A 22001-nucleotide genomic window follows, 5' to 3' on the forward strand; every position below is an offset into this window, starting at 1 on the left:
TCTGCTGCACACATGCATATACAGTATTAGGCTTAAGCTGGACCAGGCTAATACAGTACAATAGAATGAATGTATCTGTTTTTAGCATTACCGTCTATGATTTATAGGCAATCCATTATAATTCCATGGAGTGGACAGGAAGTTGTGCTGGTTATGGCCACATCTGTTTGTGACATAACACGATTACGCATCTGTTCAGCTTCTTCTTGTCCTTTTTTTTTTGGTTTGAAGCTCATGCTCATGACTTGAATGCATTTTTGCTTTTCTCACTTGTTATCTCCCTCAGTCGTCTGCTCGTGTGTCTGTGCTGTACTGTACTAGCTGGTTTCACTGGGGATTCCAGAGCACTTCAGCAGCTGACTCAGATTCCAGGAGAACTGGACTAGAGCAATGGAGCAATGAGTCATGTGTGTTTAAACCGGTGTCATACGTTTGTTCTGTTCTCGACTACGTGAGCAGCCATCAGTGTTTTGTGAGGGTCAACAATCCTGTGCTCTATTTGTCAAGTGTGTCTTTCTTTTTTTCACTGCAAGGTTTATTTCTGCCAAGTTAACGTGTGTCATTAAATGTTTGACTTGTTTTATATTTGTCTGCATATTTTATTATTTTTCTCATGAGGATCAACAGCTCTTTGGTGCTTTTTTTTTTACTGTTTGTCATCTGTGTCCTTGTTTACCACTGTGTGCGTATTTTTTTCAAGATACTTGTCTGCATATTAATACATGAAAATCCTTTGGAGTCCACAGAAGATTCAGCTTACAAAAGATGATTCCTGACACTGACTTAAACACCGCATAATGCCAAATATTTTATTTTCATTTTTTTATCTTTCTCTCTCTCCCTCTCTCTCTTCCAAGTTGAGAAAACTCTAAAGGATCAAAGGGATCCAGGTGAAGCTATATTTGACATTGACCTATGACCTTCGCCCTCTAACATTTATCTTAACACACATTATATATATATATATATAACACTTAAATACAAGCATACTGTCTAAACCCCATGCACTTCCCTTTGACACAAGTATTTCCCTTGTGCTACTATGGCATGGTCTGTCTCTCTCCTTGCACCATACTGAATGTTGAAAACTGTATGTGAAGATAGTATGCTTTTCAAAGCTTGCACAACATTTGTGTTATTGTATTGTTATTTTAAAGGTATGAACAAAGGGTCCTAATGATTCTTTGTGACTGGTCAGTTGTGCAATACTATCTATCACAAATATAGCAGTGACTGTATTTTCAGTGTGTTAAAGTGTGATCAAATGGGTTTTTTAAAAATAATTTCTTCCACCCTTTTTTCGACCCTAACTGCACAATGCACTATACCCCGGGTATCTCCACAGACAAACTATTGAGAACTACAAACAATTTACCACACTGAATATGAATGAAGTATGAACCTGGATTATGATAATCCATGATTATCATTACTTCATCATCTTGTGTTGATTGCATCGTGACTTGTATACAATTAACTTTAAAGGCTCAGAAATCACTGATCGGTAGTGTTATACTGTAGGAGTGATACCATGCATATATATGGTGGCACGTTGGCTTAGTGGTTAGCACTGTCACCTTGCACTTCCAGGGTCTGGGTTCGATTCCCGCCTTGGGGTCTGTGTGGATGGAGTTTGCATGTTCTCCCAGTGCGTGGTGGGTTTCCTCCCAAAGACATGCAAGTTAGGCTAATTGGCACTACCAAATTGTCGTGAGTGTGTCCTGTGAGGGATTGGCACCCTGTCCAGCCAATTTGTCCAGAGTGTACCTCGCCTTGTGCCCTAAGTCTTATTATGAAATTAGTTTAAAACATCTGGATAATTTTCTAATTCAGCCACTATTACACCCTTCTAATCCTCACACACTACACCCCGGAGCCAGGGGATGTAACTTGCATATCCAGTAACTAATCAACTGGTCCACATTTCCATGGAAAGGAGGACTTCGCTGCTTATCATCACTTTGTATTTTGTTCTCCTGTCTTTTTAAAGTTGTGTGTTCAGACAATTGTGTACTATATGTGAAAACACAAAGCATTGTTTGTCCTGCATTCATTTCATTAAATCAAATGTCTGACAGTTTGTTTGTCTCAACTGTGGCATTACAAGTCTTAAGTATAATAAGATGTATAGGATTTTTAAAGCTAGTTTCTTATTCGTTTAGATTTCTGAAATAAAAATATAGTAAAATTTGTAAACAAGTCTTTATCTGTTGTTACATCAGGAATTATTTTAAAATTTACCTCCAACCATATGTTCTACAACGCCATGTAGTTGAGCCCCTTAGTTAGTCTAATTTGCAGACTCTGAAAAGCCATATTAGTTTCCCGACTAAGCATTACTAACTTTACATAGGAATTTCTGTTTAATATATTGTATGCCATCAACCATATTACTGTTCCTGCATGCAGAATGAAGCAGTTTGATGTTATGTCCCTAGTTAATTTGGCCAGAAGGTTACACTGCACCGCTGTTGATCTGTGTCCTGTCTGAATATTCTGCTCCAGAGAATGTAGCAAACCTAGCTACTCCTGCCAAAAAACTGGAGCATGTCATCCGTCTGGCGGAGTTAGTCATTGAGGTTCTTCAGCAGAATCAGGACCATCATGCTGAGGTGAGCTGTCATTACTGTCTTTTATCCAGCCAATTTATCACACCTCATGCTGTAAAAAAAAAAAATCTGCTTTTTAAGACAAACATTTCTTCTATAACTTTGTTAAATAGTGTTTGACAGAGTTGACACGCACTGATTTTCCAGTCTCTGCTCTTAAAAACAAGTCCTGTTCTATTTATTTATGCTTTGGAAAAGCATACCATGTAAAATGAAAAGTGGCCAATTCAGGAAAACAAATCAGTCACTTATAATATTTTGCATGATTCATTAGTTATTTCCATCCACCAGCTGGTGAGAGATGTCCATGCTTGGCATGCCTTCGGTACATGGAGTTTATATTTAGATTATTTAGATAATCCGTGGTCTTCCTGAGTTCTATAGATTTATTCTATTTTTTTGAATATGCTTAACAGGCTGCGGTCACAAGTACAGGAGACCAGTCGGTACAGTATCAATTGTTTCCTTTCTTCTCAAGTCCTCATCACATATTGTACCTTTCCCCTCAAGCATGCCAAGCCACGCAAGAGGCTTAACTGTCATTTTGGGGTGGGCGAATGGGGCGGTTCAGTAAAGTATCTAGACATGGTCTGGAATTGATGAAATTAAATCTAGCAGCTCAATTATTCAGAAGGGCCTGCAATCAGTGTGAACTTCACCTTAATTATCAACAGTCCAAAAGTATCCCATTGAGCCAAATAAGTCTAAGTTTATCCCTGTCTCTTATCTGCTGAGCAATATTTCCATGTTTTTCTTACCATTCAATCCACATGTACTTGGGCAGGGAAAAGAGGTACGTGAGCAATCTGAATGCAATTAAGCAGCCCCTTTCTTCCCCAGTAATGGTTTGTGCATGAATTCTGTGGGACCTTTATTCCTTTTATTCCCTGTTCCTTTCAGTTCGGGGAATTTAAGCATTATGTCTGCCTATGGTCCGTCTCAGTATGTTAGCGCTGTTTCTGTCCAGTCTTTTTTTGAAGGAGGTAATTGTAAGGCTTGCATTCCCACTTTCAGGGGTTTGGTCTAATGGAAAGTTTTTTTTTCTTCCAAAGGGAATGTCTATGTACTCGCACCACCCCACCCCCTAGTTTTGTCATCCCAAGCGTGTCAGAGTTTGCTATGTCAGTTTGCCCCTTCCTGCTAATGTTTTCAAATTTAAAGTCTACTTTGTCTCTATACATCATAATCCAAAGCCATAGCCTGGCTCCCTCCCCTTGGCTTGCCTTGCCAATTTTAAATATGATGGTCATTTGACAGAGACTAAACCATTCAACATATTCCCATATTGCTTTGATCTACCCAGTATAGTTCTGCAAGAAAGGACTTGGGGAAGGATCTTGGAGTTGTTTGGATTTGACATTGCTACCCTCTTTCTATCTTTTTCTCCTTCTATTTGTGTGTCTGGTTAACCTTGGCCATACACATTGCCCTGATGCTCCAGCGAATGCTTTGTTTTTTGTCCCTAACCTAAGACATTACGCTTTGTGTAGTGTCCTTAAAGCTTAGGCAAATGGTAAGTTCATCCTCAGCTATATTATTTTTTTAAGTGTGTTTACAGGGTACGGCATCTAAACAGCATACTGCCGAAGAAAAGGATGAACCGTCTCCAATGCTGATCAGTTCCCTAAACAATTTTAACACTTCAGTTTATATGCAGAACCTTGTTTTGCATTTTCTTCCATCTTGCCATGTGTCTTAAACTGAACAGCACTCTTGGAGAAAAGATAAAAATAATAATAATTAAAAAAAAAGAAATACTAAAACATCATAATAAAAAACAATGCCCTTTTTTATGAAGCTTGTTGCATGCTTGCAGTCTAAGGCATGCCAGGGATTGCAAGGTTGCATGAGTCACATCCCCATCCTGATGGCAGGGATGCAGTGATGTGAATGGTCGAAAATAATACATCTTCCATTTGAAGAGCAAAAGCATGCAGCGATTTTTACTTCCACCTGCATGAGAACTGCACATTTTCTGGCATCTTGACTCTATTGGCTATAGATTTAAATGAAGGAAAGGTTGCTATACAGTGGAGTAATCTCACCATGTGCAAGGATGTATGCAACACAATATTAAATAGTGATTTACTTCTGGTATTTATGCCACTGTCATATGTAAGCTTTTAAAATGTGTAGGATTACTCCTTCTACTACTACTACTACTAATAATAATAATAATAACAAATTAGACAATTATTACTTTAACATATTTATAGTTACTATTAAATCAGTGGGTCTGAAGGCTATTTTGAGATAAATAACATATCTAAAGTAAAAGGAAGTATACATGAGGTGTTTTGCACAGTACAGAAATAGTGTGTAGATGCGTGATAAAGAGACTTTCAGGCCCTGATTTACTAAGATCTCATATAAATCACTGAAGAGCTGCTTTGGTTGTGCAGTCAGATAAATTGCGAGTGCAGCTGTCGAGCATATTGCAGAGTACTCACAAAGACTAATTTGCTAATGCATAGTAAGGGGAGAAGACAATATTTAAAAGAGGACTTGCATGGTTCTGTTGTTCTCAGTCGCTGCAGTGGATTTCAAATGGATTTCTTTAAGAGTAAACAGAATCTTGCCCCACATATATAAAACACATAATGTATTATACCAGGAAAAGGTGCTTGGAGCATATGGTACACTGTATGGAAAGAAAACCTTTTAATGGACTCACTATAAATGGTTTTAACACGGGAGGTACATAATGTATGTGCAGCGAATACTAAATATGAAACAACTTCAATTTTCAGGCCAAGTAAAACCACAATCTTCCCTTGCGTGTGTTTTTTTTTAGGCAGAAATGCCCTAAATTGCATACAGCATTTAGTAAATCAATGTGCAAAATGGGTAAGATGAGCTATTTTGTACAGTCTCCTAGACCCTTATGATAAATCAGCTTTGTGATCAAGTTTGTACATCTGTAGTAAATCAGGGCCTCTGCTGCAGAAATCAGTTCTGTCGGTTTTGTCAACCAGGCTAAACATATTATCTCTTATCTCTTCCCTGGGTAAAGCAGTGTGGTCATTTCTTACTAATAGATAGTTTGTTTTCCATCCAAAACGGTAATTGCTGCAAAATCAATATGGATGTCTTGTACAGTATAATTGAGTTTATAGGCACAAATGCTTCAGAGGCTTTTGATGGGAAAATAGTCATTTAATACAGGTAACGTAGCACCATCAGCCACTTACTCAGTAACTTCCAATTTTCTAAAGTTAAAACACCACATGCAAGAACCAGTTTGATTCCCTTTTACCTCATTTCACTCTAAAAGTCTTTCAATCTGTCCTTTTTTTCCCTTCTCACTACCTCCTTTCCTAATAATCAAGGCCTTTGCCTGGTGGTCAGATCTGATGGTGGAGCATGCCGAGCACTTCTTATCCCTTTACAGTGTCGATATGGATGCAGCTCTTGAGATCCAGTCTCCTGAAAGCTGGGATAGTTTCCCTCTCTTCCAGCTTCTCAATGACTTCCTACGGATGGACTGTAAGCCCTGTTTTTATAAGAAATGATTAAAATATTAATGGCGACACAGCAGTTGCAGTGTGTGATCATGGAAAATATTTACATGGGATGGTCTTTAATGAGAATGGCCTTGATTTATTGCTTGCTCCTTCTGTTCTAGACCATCTTTGCAATGGAAAGTTTCACAAGCACTTGCAGGACCTGTACGCACCGCTGGTGGTGCGATATGTCGATCTAATGGAGTCCTCCATTGCTCAGTCCATTCACAGGGGCTTTGAGCGCGAGTCCTGGGAACCTGTAAAGTAAGACACCACTTCCTGCTGAATCCACAGGGCTGGGAGTGATTGTAACACAGGGTATTTCATGAGATAAATAAAAAATGTAGGGCACCTATTCCTGCAGCAAGCAGTGAGGACAACCGTACAGTCAACGTGTAGATTTTCACTGTCCGGAGGCATCACAGTTAAATATTAAAAAACTTCACTTAAGTTTTCATGAGAACAAATCAGCCACCTAAGTTTTGCCTACAGTTTTAAAGTATTTAAAAAATGTTTTATATATTCAGTATATGGTGGAAGAATTGCAGATTTAATTTCCAAGAACATTTAAGCTTTTTCATTAAGCTGTTCATCAGTTTACACTAGATAACTTCAGGCCAAATGAAAACTCGCTCTTTCAGACTCCAGTCAATGCCTTTCATGTTCTCATCTTTTTTTTTTTTTTTTTTTTGTAAATTAACCCTCATTTCGCACGCTTAAAGGAAATAGGATGCCTTTTTTGTGCTAATCAATTTGTCTTTCATGCCTCAGATTTTTCCTTTGCATATGCATTTTACCCTTTTTCACATAGGCAATCTAATCTCATCTAGATGAAGGGCTGTCTAGCCTTTTCCTTAATAATCTTATTTTATCAATATTTTTCAACAGATGTACCATGAAAACGATCAGCTTAGAGCTTTGTAGGCTTGTACAAAAAGGCGTGTTGATAACCTGGACGGTGCCCTTTACTAAGTCCCCTTTAGTAATAAAACAGGAAATAGATCCTTTATTCGTCTGTCATCTACGTCTCGTGTTTTCAATTTCCCACCACTTCATGTCTTACCTTCCAAGCTGCTAAACTATGCTGCTTCTTTTCTTTTGTTTATCTGTATATGTGTGCTCTTGTCCCAGTTATCAACCATGTTTCAGTTTTACTGTAGGTCCTGTGTTTAAATGTTTTAGAGACCTTCCCTACATTTAACAACTGATCCTTTATGTCTGCTCCTTTTGAATGTCTAAAGCATTTCCTTTACAACTTTTCTTACTTGTTACTTTTTTACTGTATGTCTTACATTGCTTTTTTGCAGCATTCCACATTGCCACTGTTATGGATTTTTTTGTTTCTTTTTTTGTCTGTTTCTGCAGGAGTTTAACAAGTAATCTACCCAATGTGAATCTACCAAATGTGAACCTCCAAATTCCCAAAGTACCAAATCTTCCTGTGCCAGTAGCAGGACTATCTGTTAACCTTCCACAAATGCCTAGCTTTTCCACTCCATCCTGGATGACTGCTATTTATGACTCTGAGTGTGTATTCAATGAGTTTACCTCAGATCTGATTAATTCAAATATATCCTTGGCATGAAGATGTCCTCTTGAAGCTGTGTGTTATCTCTGGGGTGAAAACGTAAATGGGAGGAATGATTTAAAGTCAAAACAGTAGTGTCTTGACAAACATTATTAAAAATACATTGGAATATAACCTTAAGAGAGATGCCACATGTATTGGATTGTAAAAAGGAGTCAGACAGGAATTATGATTCAACAAATAACATACAAATGATAAAGGAACAATTATACAAACTATGATTTCTCTTTATAATGATAAAGCTTAATCTAAGGTTAAACATCTAACTTCAGAGTCTCCCATGTGTAACCTCACTAGAGACTAGTGGAAGGTTGGTGTTTGATCTTTATCAAGCTTTGATGTGAAAGTCAACATGATTTGTCTACAGCATAAAAAAAGAAGAGATTTAAAAATGTTTGTCAAGCTTTCATAATTAGGCTTCAGTATGTCATCTAATATTTATACAAATATATCCATATAAATTATGCATTGGCCTCTCAAAGGAGGATTTTAAAAAATTGTATATCTACTAATTAGGCAGTTTTGATTTGCATAAAAATGCAACACATGCACAAAGCAGTGATTGGCTTTCAAGTCATTTTCATGCCAAGTAGGTTGCAAGAGATTTGGGTCAATCCCAAGTTGTTTGTTCACTTGAAATGAGAACTGAAAAGCTTTTCATTTTCCTCAATGTGCATGCCATTGAGGTAGGACTGAGGTGGTGAGATCTGGATTGCAACCCAAACCTACAATCAGTCAGTCTTAAGTTCCCAACAAAGAAAAAATTTCCCCATTTAAAACGGTGTCTACAAGTAGGACCACAGTTTTACTTACCCACCTGTGCTGTGTTAGCTCTTTGAAGTGACAAAGACAAATCTTAATGACCTATAATAGCCCTCTTTCTTTTAAGAATTAAATAGCTGGCTTTGGCATCTGAGGTAAGAAATCCATTTCTTGAAGTGAAGGGTTTTTCTAAAGGGCCAACACTGATTTCAGGTCTGCCTGGAAGGTTAGGAAAGGTTAGTGGGTGTGGGTTGGTGGACCTCTCTGCCTGGTCTTTGCTTTAGAAAAAATAAGAACTCTGAAGCAGTAATCCACTCTTGTGGAGTTTAAACATAAGGGCAGGCTTCAGATATTTATACATGTTTCCCAAAAAGCACACTCAATTCCATCGTCAAGACCATGAGATCATTGAAGATCCTGGACTGGTAAATTCCATCCAAATATTTCTTAACACTTCATTGTGGTATACAGGACATATTCTGCTTTAAGGCTTTCACCCTACCCAAGATGGCTGCCGTTAGATACTTTGAGAACCTCCAGTCACTCTTATGTTTTAACTCTATGGTAGGCTACCACCCCCTCCCTGACCCTTACAACACTCCTCCTCCTCCTCCTCTCCCATCTATCTCCACTCAGGATGGCAACGTCTTCAGAGTTGACTGCATGGTGTGTGTTGACTTCAGGAACTCCGTCAACCTCGTCGGGCATGGGTGGTGAGAGAGAGCCTGATCTTTGTGTTTCTGTTTCTCATCTGGACTCCCATAGTGTCCTCTTTCACTCGAAATTCAAGTCCATGCAAATCAAATTGTTTTTGGGCTCTCAGAAAGGTGTGTAGCACTAACTAAATAATGGTAGGGTTTTAGAGTAGTAAAGTACACAGCCTGTGCAGGTATGCAGATGAATGATGTACAGTATGTGTTCCTGTGTTCCTGAAAAGCAATAGTGTCAGGTTTTAGTCACCCAGTAATATTCAAAATCTTCGGTCTAGATCTCTTACATGCCTTCTCTCACCATGACATTCCCAAGCCTTTCCCCCTTTTAGAGAAGTGTGACTGATTAACATGTGCATGATTTCAGACCCTTTTGAGGGTGGAATAACCACGCAACTGTGCGAGGTTATTAACATGTCTCTATTTTACCATACACTGACGGAACATGAGAAAGACATTCCTGGGAGTTAACCAGATATTGACTTTCAGTCAGTGTATGCATAAAATAATCAGAGAAATATAATGCAATGAGTTGAGTCATACAGATAATGCCACCCTTTTGCCTATCAATAAAGACTCTGACCCTTGATGTGTCAATGTGCCTGGCAGTAATGGCTCGGGGACATCAGAGGATCTGTTCTGGAAGCTGGATGCCCTGCAAACATTCATTAGGGACCTGCACTGGCCTGAGGAGGAGTTTGCCAAGCACCTTGAAAACCGGATGAAGCTCATGTCCAGCGACATGATTGAGTCGTGTGTTAAACGGTACATGCATGTATGAGTTTCAAAACGAAAGATGCAAAGATATATTAATATACTGTCATTATTTGAGCAGCTATTTGAAATTTAATAAGTGAAATAAGTCCACCGTGCCCACCAGAAAATAAACATACCACAAAACATTAAGTGTCCACCAACCAATGATGGGTGCACCTTCATACTGCGGTAAAAAAAATAATTAACACTCTTCTGGTCAACTCTTTGCATGTCTTTAGCACCAGGGGAGCATTTGAGTCCAAGCTGACCAAGAGTAGCCGTTCTACAGATTTCCGCATCCCACTCTCCTTATGCACCATGTTCAACGTGATGGTGGATGCCAAGGACCAGTCAGCTAAACTTTGTGCCATGGAGATGGGCCAGGAGGTAATAAAAGGTGTAATCTAATTAAAAAAAAATCAATCTAATTGATCTGCAGAGGAACAAAAATAAAGATTACAGTACTATAGTAAGTCAGTAGATTCTATTTCTAAAGCATGTACACAAATAAAGCTTGTGTTGAACAGTCAATGGGATCCTTGAATAATCTAATATACCAATTGGCATATTTTTTCTTTATTTGGAATTATGTCACTATTGAATTATATTTGTGGTGCAATATGTACAGGTAACATAGCATTAGATATTAGCTAATCAAAAGTATTTAAAAAATCTCACAGTGTTCTGTGAGTGTAGTGGGAGGTAGTTTGTTCCATGTCTATTTATACAGTGTTGTAACAATGAACATTATAACAGTCACATACATCCACAAACATTACATTCATACACTTAGTATCAGTGGTCTCCAAATGTGGATGATTAAAAATATGCAAAAAAAAGATATATACTAATATATACTGAGATTAATATTACAGGTTCAAAATTGCTCAAAGCCGCATTTGACTGATATACATGTACGACGTTATGCCAAAAATGATCCGCACTCTGGTTATATTAAAACTTCTTTTGGCCGCATCTGTGCAGGTGTGAACATGTTACATCAAATCATTTGTAACTGCAGAGCAAGAAATGCCCCACTTGTGATTTGCATGAAAGAAGAACAGAGTGCAGGGATTCATTTTTTGGGGTCTGAGGGTGGTCCTGTTGCCGTTATTTATCAAAGATCATTCTGCACGGTATAGAGAAAGTGTCCACCTGTTCAGACCAATACCTTAGGCAAGGTCAAAGTTTTTTTAAGTTAATCATTACTGATGATGAGACATGGATTCATTAAAATGAGCTAGAGAATAAACATATGAAGTTGAAAAATCTTCAATCGCAAAAGTTCAAAAGTTTTGGAAATTGTATTCTTACAGTTTTTTAAGGGATTATCAAGAGCCAGTATTGGAACATTATCAGGAATAAGGTTCAACAATCAATAGTGCTTGTTATAGTGAGATGCTTATTGAAGAGCTGAAGCCTAAACTTGGGATTAAATGCAGGGCGTTGTGATCATTCATGAAAAATGACGTCCGCTCACATTTGCTCATATTGTCGACACTCTGCCAAATCTTTTTTTAGGCGTTAAAGCATCCTCTGTAGTCCTTATCCTGCTCCTTTTAGACTCACCCGTTTTGTTCTCTGAAAACAGCTCTATGAGGACGAAGATTCAGACAACTTCTGATGAAGTGAGGACAGCGGTGCATTCATGGCTGGCAGCTCAGCCTACAACATTACAACAAAGCAGTACGAAAGCTTGTTAACAAATTGGCAAAGTCTATGAAAAGCAAGGAGATTTTGTCAAAAGATTATGTATTCGTTTTTTTAAAGGTTAATTAAAGTAAATTCTACATCCAGAAGGCAGATCATTTTTGACTTACCTTTGTATATTAAAACTTTAATCATTAGAACAATCCCTGACATGAAGTGTTAAATCACTCATATTAGATCATCTTTTATCAAGAGTTCACTGGTTAGTTAGCTTGAAAATGTGTTGTTACTTTTCAGAAACAGTATCACTCTAAAATCGATGACCTCATTGAAGAGAGTGTGAAGGATATGATTGCACTTTTGGTGGCCAAGGTAAAAGTTTTAGTTGCCAGTGTAATATTGTTGCAAGTGTGTAATATGGTGAATATTTTATAATTCCAGTTGTGTTGGTGTGTGGTCACTGACCTGTTTTAGATGTTTGTTTTTTTTGTCATGTGCAGTTTGTGGTGATTCTTGAAAGTGTTCTAGCCAAGATCTCTAGGTATGATGAGGGAACTCTCTTCTCCTCCTTCCTGTCCTTCACGGTGAGAATAATTAGATTTAGAGAATAATAATTTCCCTGACTATACTATTAACTATGTTCTGTTATTTATCTATCTATCTATCTATCTATCTATCTATCTGTCCATTATTATCAGTAGTAGTATCATTATTATTTCAGTAGGTCCCATTATAACCTGGGTTATTTATTTTTAGGTGAAAGCAGCTTCAAAATACGTAGATGTGCCCGTAAGTACTTAAGAGAAGTAATGTAAATGATTTACTACCTGTCTTTTTGTCACAGGAGTGTCTTAACTAACTTCATCTCCAATCTGTCCTCTACAGAAGCCAGGAATGGATGTTGCTGATGGTTATGTGACCTTTGTTCGTCACTCTCAGGACATACTGCGAGATAAGGTCAATGAGGAGGTGTATATAGAGAGGTTATTTGATGTAAGTAAGATGCCGTCTCCTCCATGCCTGACAAGGGAGGTTCCATCCAAAATGTGGCAAAACAATGGGGCATATGAGGGATAAGTCACATTTTGAGTGCTGAGCTCTGAATTCTTTCATCATGATTTAAAAAAAATAATGGCCAGCCTTATCCTGAGGCTCTCAGGCTCTCACTTCTCAGTGTCTCATTACTGTGAATTCTTGTTCTCTGTGCACTGGCTTTGCATTAAACACAACCAGATGCACCTGTGTGCTCCAGTGTCGCATTAGCTGTTTGTTGGACCTTTGTGCTTAGAACTCACAAGGCAAAGTGTCACTATCACCACCAAGTGGATTATTTACGGCAGTGCTCTCAAACGGTCAATGGGATTTTTGAATAATATGATATACCTCTTGGTATATTTTTCCATATTCATAATTATGTCACTATTAAATCATATTTGTGGTGAAATATGAACATGTAACTTGGCATTAGATAATAAAAGTTATGTAAATATTGATGCCAACTGGAGAGCACTGTTAAATTTAGAAATAATCCTCGGTGGATCATTCTCTTACTTCCAGTCTTGCACAGTGTTCTATGTGTATAGTGGGAGGTGTTTTATTCCATGTCCAGTAGATTTGTGCTATTTATATGTGCGGAACTTGCTGTCAAGTGTGTGCACGTGCGAGTGTGTATGAGTGTGGTTAAGGTTGTATTTTTGACTCAATGCAGCACAGTGCATTAAGGTGCACTTAGCATGTGTCTGTAGCGGAGAGCAGTGTGTTTGTGAGTGTGTCTGAGTTTGGTTTGTTGTAAAGAGGTTTAGTGTGCTTTTCTGCTGCTACTTTTGCCGTGTTTTCAGGATATTTAAAAAGCACCATATGCTAAAGCATGTTTGTCGGCTTGTACTTTTCTAATCATTGTAAAACACATTTACAATCCATTGTCATCTCACTATTATTTTTTTTCAAATCTCATTAATATGGGGGTATTTACAGTACATGGGAGGTTATATGTCCTAGGTGAATTCTCTAACCAAAAAGTCCTAATCTCATAACCCATGTGTGAAGAAAAAAAAAACAAGCGCATCTTGAGCCAATCACTAAATATATTACTGAGTTCTAAAAGGGACAGAACATACACAATGGACTTACTCATAGAAAAAATGTTCTTTGAATTTTCAAGGTTTCAAGGTTTAGCCTTGATTTTTGTAGGAGTATATATAGATTGTTAATCTTTAAATTCCAACGAGACACTAAAGGACATACACCTTTCCCTGCCCATTTTAAGCATCTCATATATGTATGTACAAACTGTTTCATAATCTGCGTACTTGCTTGCTCTTTAAAACCTATTTTAGATGTACTATAATTTACACCCCAAGCCTTTGAGATAATTAAATAAGTGCTACAAATCATTATTGCTAAGAATGCTTAAAGCAACACATTGCCAAGAATATTTAATAACCTTTAAACACACACAGTGTTTAGCATGGAAGCAAGAACGCATTTGTGATAAACAAGTGTCTTAAAGTTTTCCTCATCTGGACTTCTCAGTCCTTCTCTGTGTCTTCTCTTTTCATGTTTTAACTCTCTACTCTAAGGACACCACCTCCACCATGCTCTCTTTTTATAACAAAGTGGAACTTATCTCTAGATGTCCTACTGTTTGATCACATTCTGTTGAGTGGCATGATTTCTAATCAAATAATCTTCCTGTGTACATCTACTAGCATGACCACCTCCTAAAATTCTCACATCATACACAAACACCTACCCACTGACTCACCTGCTCCTTCTGCATGCACTGCACGCTCGGACCAACTGACTGCTTAAAGTGGACCAACCAAACCACCCAACCCTAATTAACTCAACCAATCACGTACCTAATCATTATTTAAATCAGCCAATGCCGGCATAGGTTTTTTCCTTTACTGGTCAAAGCAGTCATTGATCACTCAAATAATTCACTCATTGAAATAGCCTACCATTGCTGAGCTCATGTGTTTTGGAATTGTTGGAAATAAGACTGGCATTTCAATAGAATTATACAATCTGAACAGTTTATAATTCAATTTAGACACATTCTGAGGTTGTAAAGAGTAGATCAGTGACATGTGCTTTTGTAAGCAATAGTTAAGCAGTAGACATTATGTATTAGGAATACAGATGGCACAATTTCACTTTTTTTCCTGATACTGATATTGGAATCTGGAGTATCAGATAGCCTAATACTTATCAGCAAATAGCCATCAAATATTGTTTTCTTAAAATAAATACACACAAACACACACACACACACACACACACATGCACACACACACACACACACTTAAGAAAATGCGGGAAATAAATACATATCTAAAAACACAACTTGGGAAAATCCATGGCTTTTACACAAAATCACTGACATCGCAAATATAATTGGTATGAGTTATAAACTGAATTTAAAAAAAAACATGTAAACATCCAAGATGAAATTTGTTCTCTTTTTTTTATGCCATAATTTTTGCTGCCATTGACAAAAACCTGCCTGGTCAGACATCAGCAAACACAGAACAGTCATCTTTGTATCATGTCGGTACAGCAGCTGTAATACAGTGGGGTAAAAAAGTACCCAGCCACCAATTGTGCAAGTTCTCCGACTTAAAAAGATGAGAAAGGCCTTCAATTTTCATCATAGGTATACCTCAACTAACACACTCACTCATTATCTATACTGCCTTATCCTGTATTCAGGGTCACGGGGGACCTGGAGCCTATCCCAGGAGACTTAGGGCACGAGGCAGGGTACACCCTGGACAGGATGCCAATCTATCGCAGGGCACACACATATACTTTCATTCACACACTACGGGCAATTTGGGAACGGCAATTAGTCTAACCTACATGTCTTTGGACTGTGGGAGGAAACAAGCACGGGGAGAACATGCAAACACACAGACGGGAATCGAACACCCTAGAGGTGCAAGGCGATAATGCTAACCACTACACCACTCACACAATTGGTGGCTGATTAAATACTTTTTTTCCCCACTGTATTATATATATATATATAAGCAGTACAGTACATTTTGTGTGTATATATATAATACAGTGGGAAAAAAAGTATTAAATCAGCCACCAATTGTGCGAGTTCAGCCACAAAATGTACTGTACTGCTCATATATATATATATATATATATATATATATATATATAAAATGTACTGTATTGTGCAAAAGTCTTGAGCCACAGCTCATCTTCATAACTTTGCTTCCAAACAGCCAGACTTTCTTGAATTTTTAATCGGTGTTAGTACCTGGGTGAAGAGTTTTTTAGAAATAGTTAATTTAGAAAAAAAATAGTTTAGAAATAAGCTTATCACCTCAAACAGAACAAAAAGGAAATGAGTATCTTATGCCTTGTTTACGCTAAGTTGTACTTCTTTTGTCGCCAAATATACTCCATATTAGTTCGGGTATTTTACACGCCCTCACCTCGGACTGCTGCGGATATGTTTGCTCTAACGACCCGTGTTTTATCTCATAGTGGCGCTAAACATTACATGTGAGACAAAATAGTTTTAAACTTTCTGCAGGAAGAATAAACCTACAATGATCTGTTCCCTTAAGGGAAAAAGCATTATATTGGTCTAATGAAGCGCTGCCTGCTGTGACGTAATCTGGCACGTTAATGCTCATAATGTCTATTCTACTCAACAAATTTACTTTATTTATGGTGCAGATTTAACTTCAAGCAAATACAGAAAGACTGGCAAAGTTTTATTAATTCTGTCCAACCAGTTTTGTGTGAGGCTGTGACAAAATCAGCTGGACAGACAGACAGGCAGACAGAAATTTTTCTGAGACTGGTTTCTAGGCGTCCAATGTATGAAATATAGATAAAGATTAAGATATCATTGAAAGAGCGAGTTCTGACCAATGTACAGACAAAACACTCATTTATTTAAGCATAAATAAAGATCTAACGTAAGACATGATCCAGTGAAAAACAGGTGCATATGATGACAGATAATCAGACCGGTGTTTAGTATACTGTTGATGCTAAATGCTAAGTGGTTTGAACAAATGAGAGGGGAAATGAGGTTGCTGCTGAGATTGGTAAATACACAACCAATTTTTAAATGTTATTTTTTCAGGTACTTCGCAACATGTCCTAGTAAAAAATTATTTTAATAATTTACTTTTCATAATTTAAATAAATATGAAGAAATGAGGCATGAATTAGGACTTTTGCACTGTACCGTATATACAGTATTTGCTGAACGCAAGCATTGATATGGAAAGTCTGGAGTTAGTAATGACAGTTAATGAGATTATATCTTGAAGAGCAAGAGACAGTAGCTTGACTGGACAATGACTATACGGGAAAAGACACATTACAAGCCACAGTTATACCAAGTTATTCTACAGGACCCCTGCTACTGACTCCTCCTTTCACTATAAGAGACATAAGAAACTATGGCATCAACCATTACACAAAACCTGTGCTGTTCTCTTTGAACTATACATAAAATGTTTGCTGAGAATTTGACTACACCTGGGTTTTCAGATTTGCAGTATACTGCACATTATATATATATATATATATATATATATATATATATATATTTATAAGCTTAGAAATGGTTTAAGATAACAGTACAAATCGCCTTGCCTGCAAATTCTTCTCATTTTCACTTATATATTAATTTCCAATTTTCCAGTTATGGTCATATTGAAGTTCACTGCTTTGAGAAAGAATGTTTTGTTGAATTTGGAGATGTTTAAATATGAACTTAAAGCCCATAGCATGGACAAATTATTTCATTTCAAGGTTTTGTGTAAACACTCAGCATAGTTCTGTTCACACAGACTGCCCCCCCCCCCCCCGCCCCAAAAAAGAAGAAATAGTTTCTGTAACTTTTTACATTTTAATCAAATTTCTCTGATCAGAATCTGATTCATTCATTCAGATAATATACTCTGAGTATATAAAATAATATATGCTTATTTAAAGCTAAAGAATTTTATCTAACATGTTTTAGATTTAAGACTATGCTGTATATAAACTAATAATAATACAAGTTAGCAGTTTGTTTTTTTATTAATTATGCAATTAATTCATGCATGATTTTTGTACTTTTTTGCAGATGGTCATATTGCTGCCTCTGTAAATTAAGTTTAAATTGCTTGACTAACCTAGTGCTTAGTGAGGGTGTGACTGTGTCTGTGTTGGTGTGCATTTTGTGTTTTTTGTGTGTGAGACTGTGTATTTGTCTCTGTATGTGTTTTGTAGGCGTGTGTGTGAGGTGTGTGGGTGCCTGTATATCTGTATGTTTTCGAAAGTGAGCATTTACGTTAGTCCTGAGTACTGTAGTGTGACCACGTCTATGTGTATGTATGGAATGTTACTGGATATATACGTCTATATATATGTATATGTCTAGACATTATAGTCTCTTGCATGGGTTCGTTTGTGTGAGTGTGTGTGTGTGTGTTTTGCTGGAGAACCTTGTGTTTGTGTGCATTACAGCAATGGTATACAGCCACCATGAATCTGCTGGGGACTTGGCTCACTGATCGCATGGACCAACAGCTCCATGTGTACCAGCTCAAAATCCTCATCAGGATTGTAAAGGTACTGTGTACTGAGAAATATCACGCTTACGGCAATCTTATGAGAGCTTCAATTTTGTATTATTTTTATTTATTTATTTTTATTATTTAAATTAGTTTATTTTAATTAATTTGAAATTACATTTTAATTAAATTTTTTAAGGATGCCATTTTAAAACAAATTGTCATCCTTAATTATATATATATATATATATATATATATATATATATATATATATATATTTTTTATTTTATGTTCTCAGGCAAAAGAATATAAATGTAAAATTGCATATATGCTCTTTGTTATCCATCATAATATGGACAGCCGACACTATAAAGACAAATGTTTTTTTCTGAAGCTGATTACTCTATCTAATCTATCTTTCTTTCTATCTCTCTCTCTCTCTCTATATATATATATATATATATATATACACACACACACACACACCTAAAGGATTATTAGGAACACCTGTTCAATTTCTCATTAATGCAATTATCCAATCAACCGATCACATGGAAGTTGCTTTAATGCATTTAGGGGTGTGGTCCTGGTCAAGACAATCTCCTGAACTCCAAACTGAATATCAGAATGGGAAAGAAAGGTGATTTAAGCAATTTTCTGAGTATTTCACAATCTGTTCAGTTACTGGGATTTTCACCCACAACCATTTCTAGAGTTTACAAAGAATGGTGTGAAAAGGGAAAAACATCCAGTATGGGGCAGTCCTGTGGGCGAAAATGCCTTGTTGATGCTAGAGGTCAGAGGAGAATGGGCCGACTGATTCAAGCTGATAGGAGAGCAACTTTGACTGAAATAACCACTCGTTACAACCGAGGTATGCAGCAAAGCATTTGTGAAGCCACAACACGCACAACCTTGAGGCGGATGGGCTACAACAGCAGAAGACCCCACCGGGTACCACTCATCTCCACTACAAATAGGAAAAAGAGGCTACAATTTGCACGAGCTCACCAAAATTGGACAGTTGAAGACTAAAAAAATGTTGCCTGGTCTAATGAGTCTCGATTTCTGTTGAGACATTCAAATGGTAGAGTCAGAATTTGGTGTAAACAGAATGAGAACATGGATCCATCATGCCTTGTCACCACTGTGCAGGCTGGTGGTGGTGTAATGGTGTGGGGGATGTTTTCTTGGCACACTTTAGACCCCTTTCTGCCAATTTGGCATCACTTAAATGTTTCTGACCATGTCCATCCCCTTATGACCACCATGTACCCATCTTCTGATGGCTACTTCCAGCAGAATAATGCACCATGTCACAAAGCTCAAATCATTTCAAATTGGTTTCTTGAACATGACAATGAGTTCACTGTACTAAATTAGCTCCCACAGTCACCAGATCTCAACCCAATAGAGCATCTTTGGGATGTGGTGGAACGGGAGCTTCGCGCCCTGGATGTGCATCCCACAAATCTCCATCAACTGCAAGATGCTATCCTATCAATATGGGCTAACATTTCTAAAGAATGCTTTCAGCACCTTGTTAAATCTATGCCATGTAGAATTAATGCAGTTCTGAAGGCAAAAGGGGGTCAAACACCGTATTAGTATTGTGTTCCTAATAATCTTTTAGATGAGTGTATGTGTGTGTGTATATATATATATATATATATATAGAGAGAGAGAGAGAGAGAGAGAGAGAGAAAGAGAGAGAGAGAGAGAAAGTAAATGAAGTATTTGTATGAATGTAATATTGAACATCTGTCTTATTTAGCGTGTTCAGTAGTATTGGACTTTTTTGTACTTTATAGAAAAAATACCGAGATTTTAGGCTGCAAGGTGTTCTTGACTCAACGCTGAACAGCAAGATGTACGACACGGTACGGAACCGGCTCACTCTAGAAGAGGCGACTGCCTCTGTTCGAGAGGGCGGCATGCAGGGCATTACCATGAAGGACAGCGATGAAGAGGATGAGGAGGACGATTAGAGCTCCAAGCCATGTCATGTGCTCTAAACTTGAGCCTCCCTGACCCGTCCACCACCCTACCCTTTCCCCTTAGCCTGGTAAAAGAAGATGCATGTACCCACTCTGATTACTCCAGTTAGCCACCCTAGGACCTTCCATCATCCGCTCGATGTGCCCAAAACAGAGCTAAAGTCAAGAAAAATCTAGTAATTATAATGAGTAAAAAGAAAAGTTAAAAAGAGTTATGAAGAACATTAAATTTTAAATTAAATTAAATAAAAATTTTAGCTGTGTTATGATATATAATTAAGAATGGAAACAAAACAAAAAAAAGATTTTTTGGACTAATTTATTTGGGGATTTATTTCTATGTGTTCCTAAGCAATATGGAGTACCATTTGTTTGACAATGTCGAGTGAGATTATTAGGTGTGTCCCTGTCCAATGCGATAACATATATGGCGCTTCTTTGACGTACTCTTACATACATTTATGGTACATTGTCGTAAAAGATGAGTGTATGAATCCTTTTCTTTGTCTTGTCTGTTTCTAAAGTGGATGCCAACTGCTTCAAAACTGCAAATGATCCTCTGTACTTAAGTTAAAAGTTGTTACCTGTAAATGTCCTCTGTGTCTGCACATTCTCATTAAAAATGTAATGATTTTTTTTCTTTCCTTGTGCTGAGGCTCTGTGACTCTTACGAGAATCTTATGTTGCATTTCACCAAGACATTGTCTCACCTTCATTTAAAAAATAATATAAATTGGTATTCTAGAAAGGCAATATTCTCTTAGCTCCATTTTGATATCTCATTGGAGACGTCTTTTATTTAGATGTCAGAAATGACTACCAAATAATATATTTTTGTTCAGTTTAACTTTTACAAAGCAAAGCGATTCTTGCCTCTTTTTTTTTGTTTGTTTTATGTTTTATTCGAAGCAATCTTTTGGGTTATTACTTAAAAAGCCAGAGATATGTGCCATTCTGGGGGGGTCTCACTATTGTTTTGTATATACACAGCTGTACATTGCACTCTGAGCCATCACTGCATGCCTGTGGGTTCCACCTTCTCCGAAAGCTCTTCGTTTTTCTTTTCTGTGTCAGTTAGCTGGTGGATTCATTCTTGCGTTTGCCTTATTAAAGCCAACAGTTGTTATATGCAAGAGCTGTGGCCTCTCAATAAATATAACTGTACAAATACGCACAGTGCCTCTGTCTGTGTGATTTAAAATTTTTATTGTCCATCCATATTAGGTCATATACAATACACAAACTCCGACATGAAAGGCAAATAGTATTTGTTTTATAGTTCATAACTCTGGGCTTAAAAAGCTATGGATGTGGTCTATGCACTGTATGTGTACAGTATATACAATCCCATCTGAACCTACAAGCATATAAAAATGTTAGTGCCCTTTCGTTTATTTTTTGTCTAAAAACAATAAAAAAATCATCTGATTATAGCTTAGTATTAGGCAAATACCACTTCAGACAAACAACATATTACTTTTTTTATTGTGCTATTATTGCCCTTACTGCTTCCACAGGATGTAAGAGGGTAAATTCAGCAAGGTGCTGCTAATCATCAGCCCTTGATTAATTGATCATCAGCAGGTGTGCAGACCTCTATAAAAGCAGAAGTTTTTGCAGTTAGTTAGTCTGGAGCATTCAAGTGTATGTTAATACATTGCCAAGAGGGAAAGACATATACAATGGTCTTGGAGAAGCAATTGTTGCTGCACATCAATCTGGAAAAGTTTATAAAAACTATTTCCAAACAATTAGGAGTTTAATGCTCTATAGTTAGAAAGATTATTCTTACTGAAAAGCATTCAAGATGTATGTCTGTGAATAATGAACAAGGCCAAGCTGGCTCAGAGCCCTCCACAGTCATTCTCATAAACACCTGAGTGGAA

The 22001-nt window shown here is 37.3% G+C and overlaps 1 protein-coding gene across 11 annotated transcripts in view; it reads left to right on the forward strand.

Annotated features, from left to right (window-relative positions):
- cadpsb (Ca2+-dependent activator protein for secretion b) overlaps positions 1-21285 on the forward strand; it is a 92259-nt gene extending 70974 nt beyond the window's left edge. For 3 of the 11 annotated variants that reach the window (XM_053498503.1, XM_053498492.1, XM_053498496.1), the window contains 14 exons: positions 858-890; positions 2506-2612; positions 3026-3055; positions 5939-6095; positions 6235-6376; positions 7478-7639; positions 9782-9937; positions 10168-10315; positions 11876-11950; positions 12079-12162; positions 12335-12367; positions 12464-12571; positions 18071-18175; positions 19930-21285. In XM_053498503.1, the coding sequence (XP_053354478.1) occupies positions 858-890; positions 2506-2612; positions 3026-3055; positions 5939-6095; positions 6235-6376; positions 7478-7639; positions 9782-9937; positions 10168-10315; positions 11876-11950; positions 12079-12162; positions 12335-12367; positions 12464-12571; positions 18071-18175; positions 19930-20106 (1517 nt within the window). In that variant the 3' untranslated portion in view covers positions 20107-21285. The remainder of the gene's footprint in view (positions 1-857; positions 891-2505; positions 2613-3025; positions 3056-5938; positions 6096-6234; positions 6377-7477; positions 7640-9781; positions 9938-10167; positions 10316-11875; positions 11951-12078; positions 12163-12334; positions 12368-12463; positions 12572-18070; positions 18176-19929) is intronic. The other 8 variants (XM_053498494.1, XM_053498497.1, XM_053498500.1 and 5 more) reach the window with 6 other exon arrangements.
- The last annotated feature ends 716 nt before the right edge of the window (positions 21286-22001 follow it).

Source organism: Clarias gariepinus, chromosome 6 (genome assembly GCF_024256425.1).
Source record: "Clarias gariepinus isolate MV-2021 ecotype Netherlands chromosome 6, CGAR_prim_01v2, whole genome shotgun sequence".
In the NCBI taxonomy this organism is placed as follows: Eukaryota; Metazoa; Chordata; class Actinopteri; order Siluriformes; family Clariidae; genus Clarias; species Clarias gariepinus.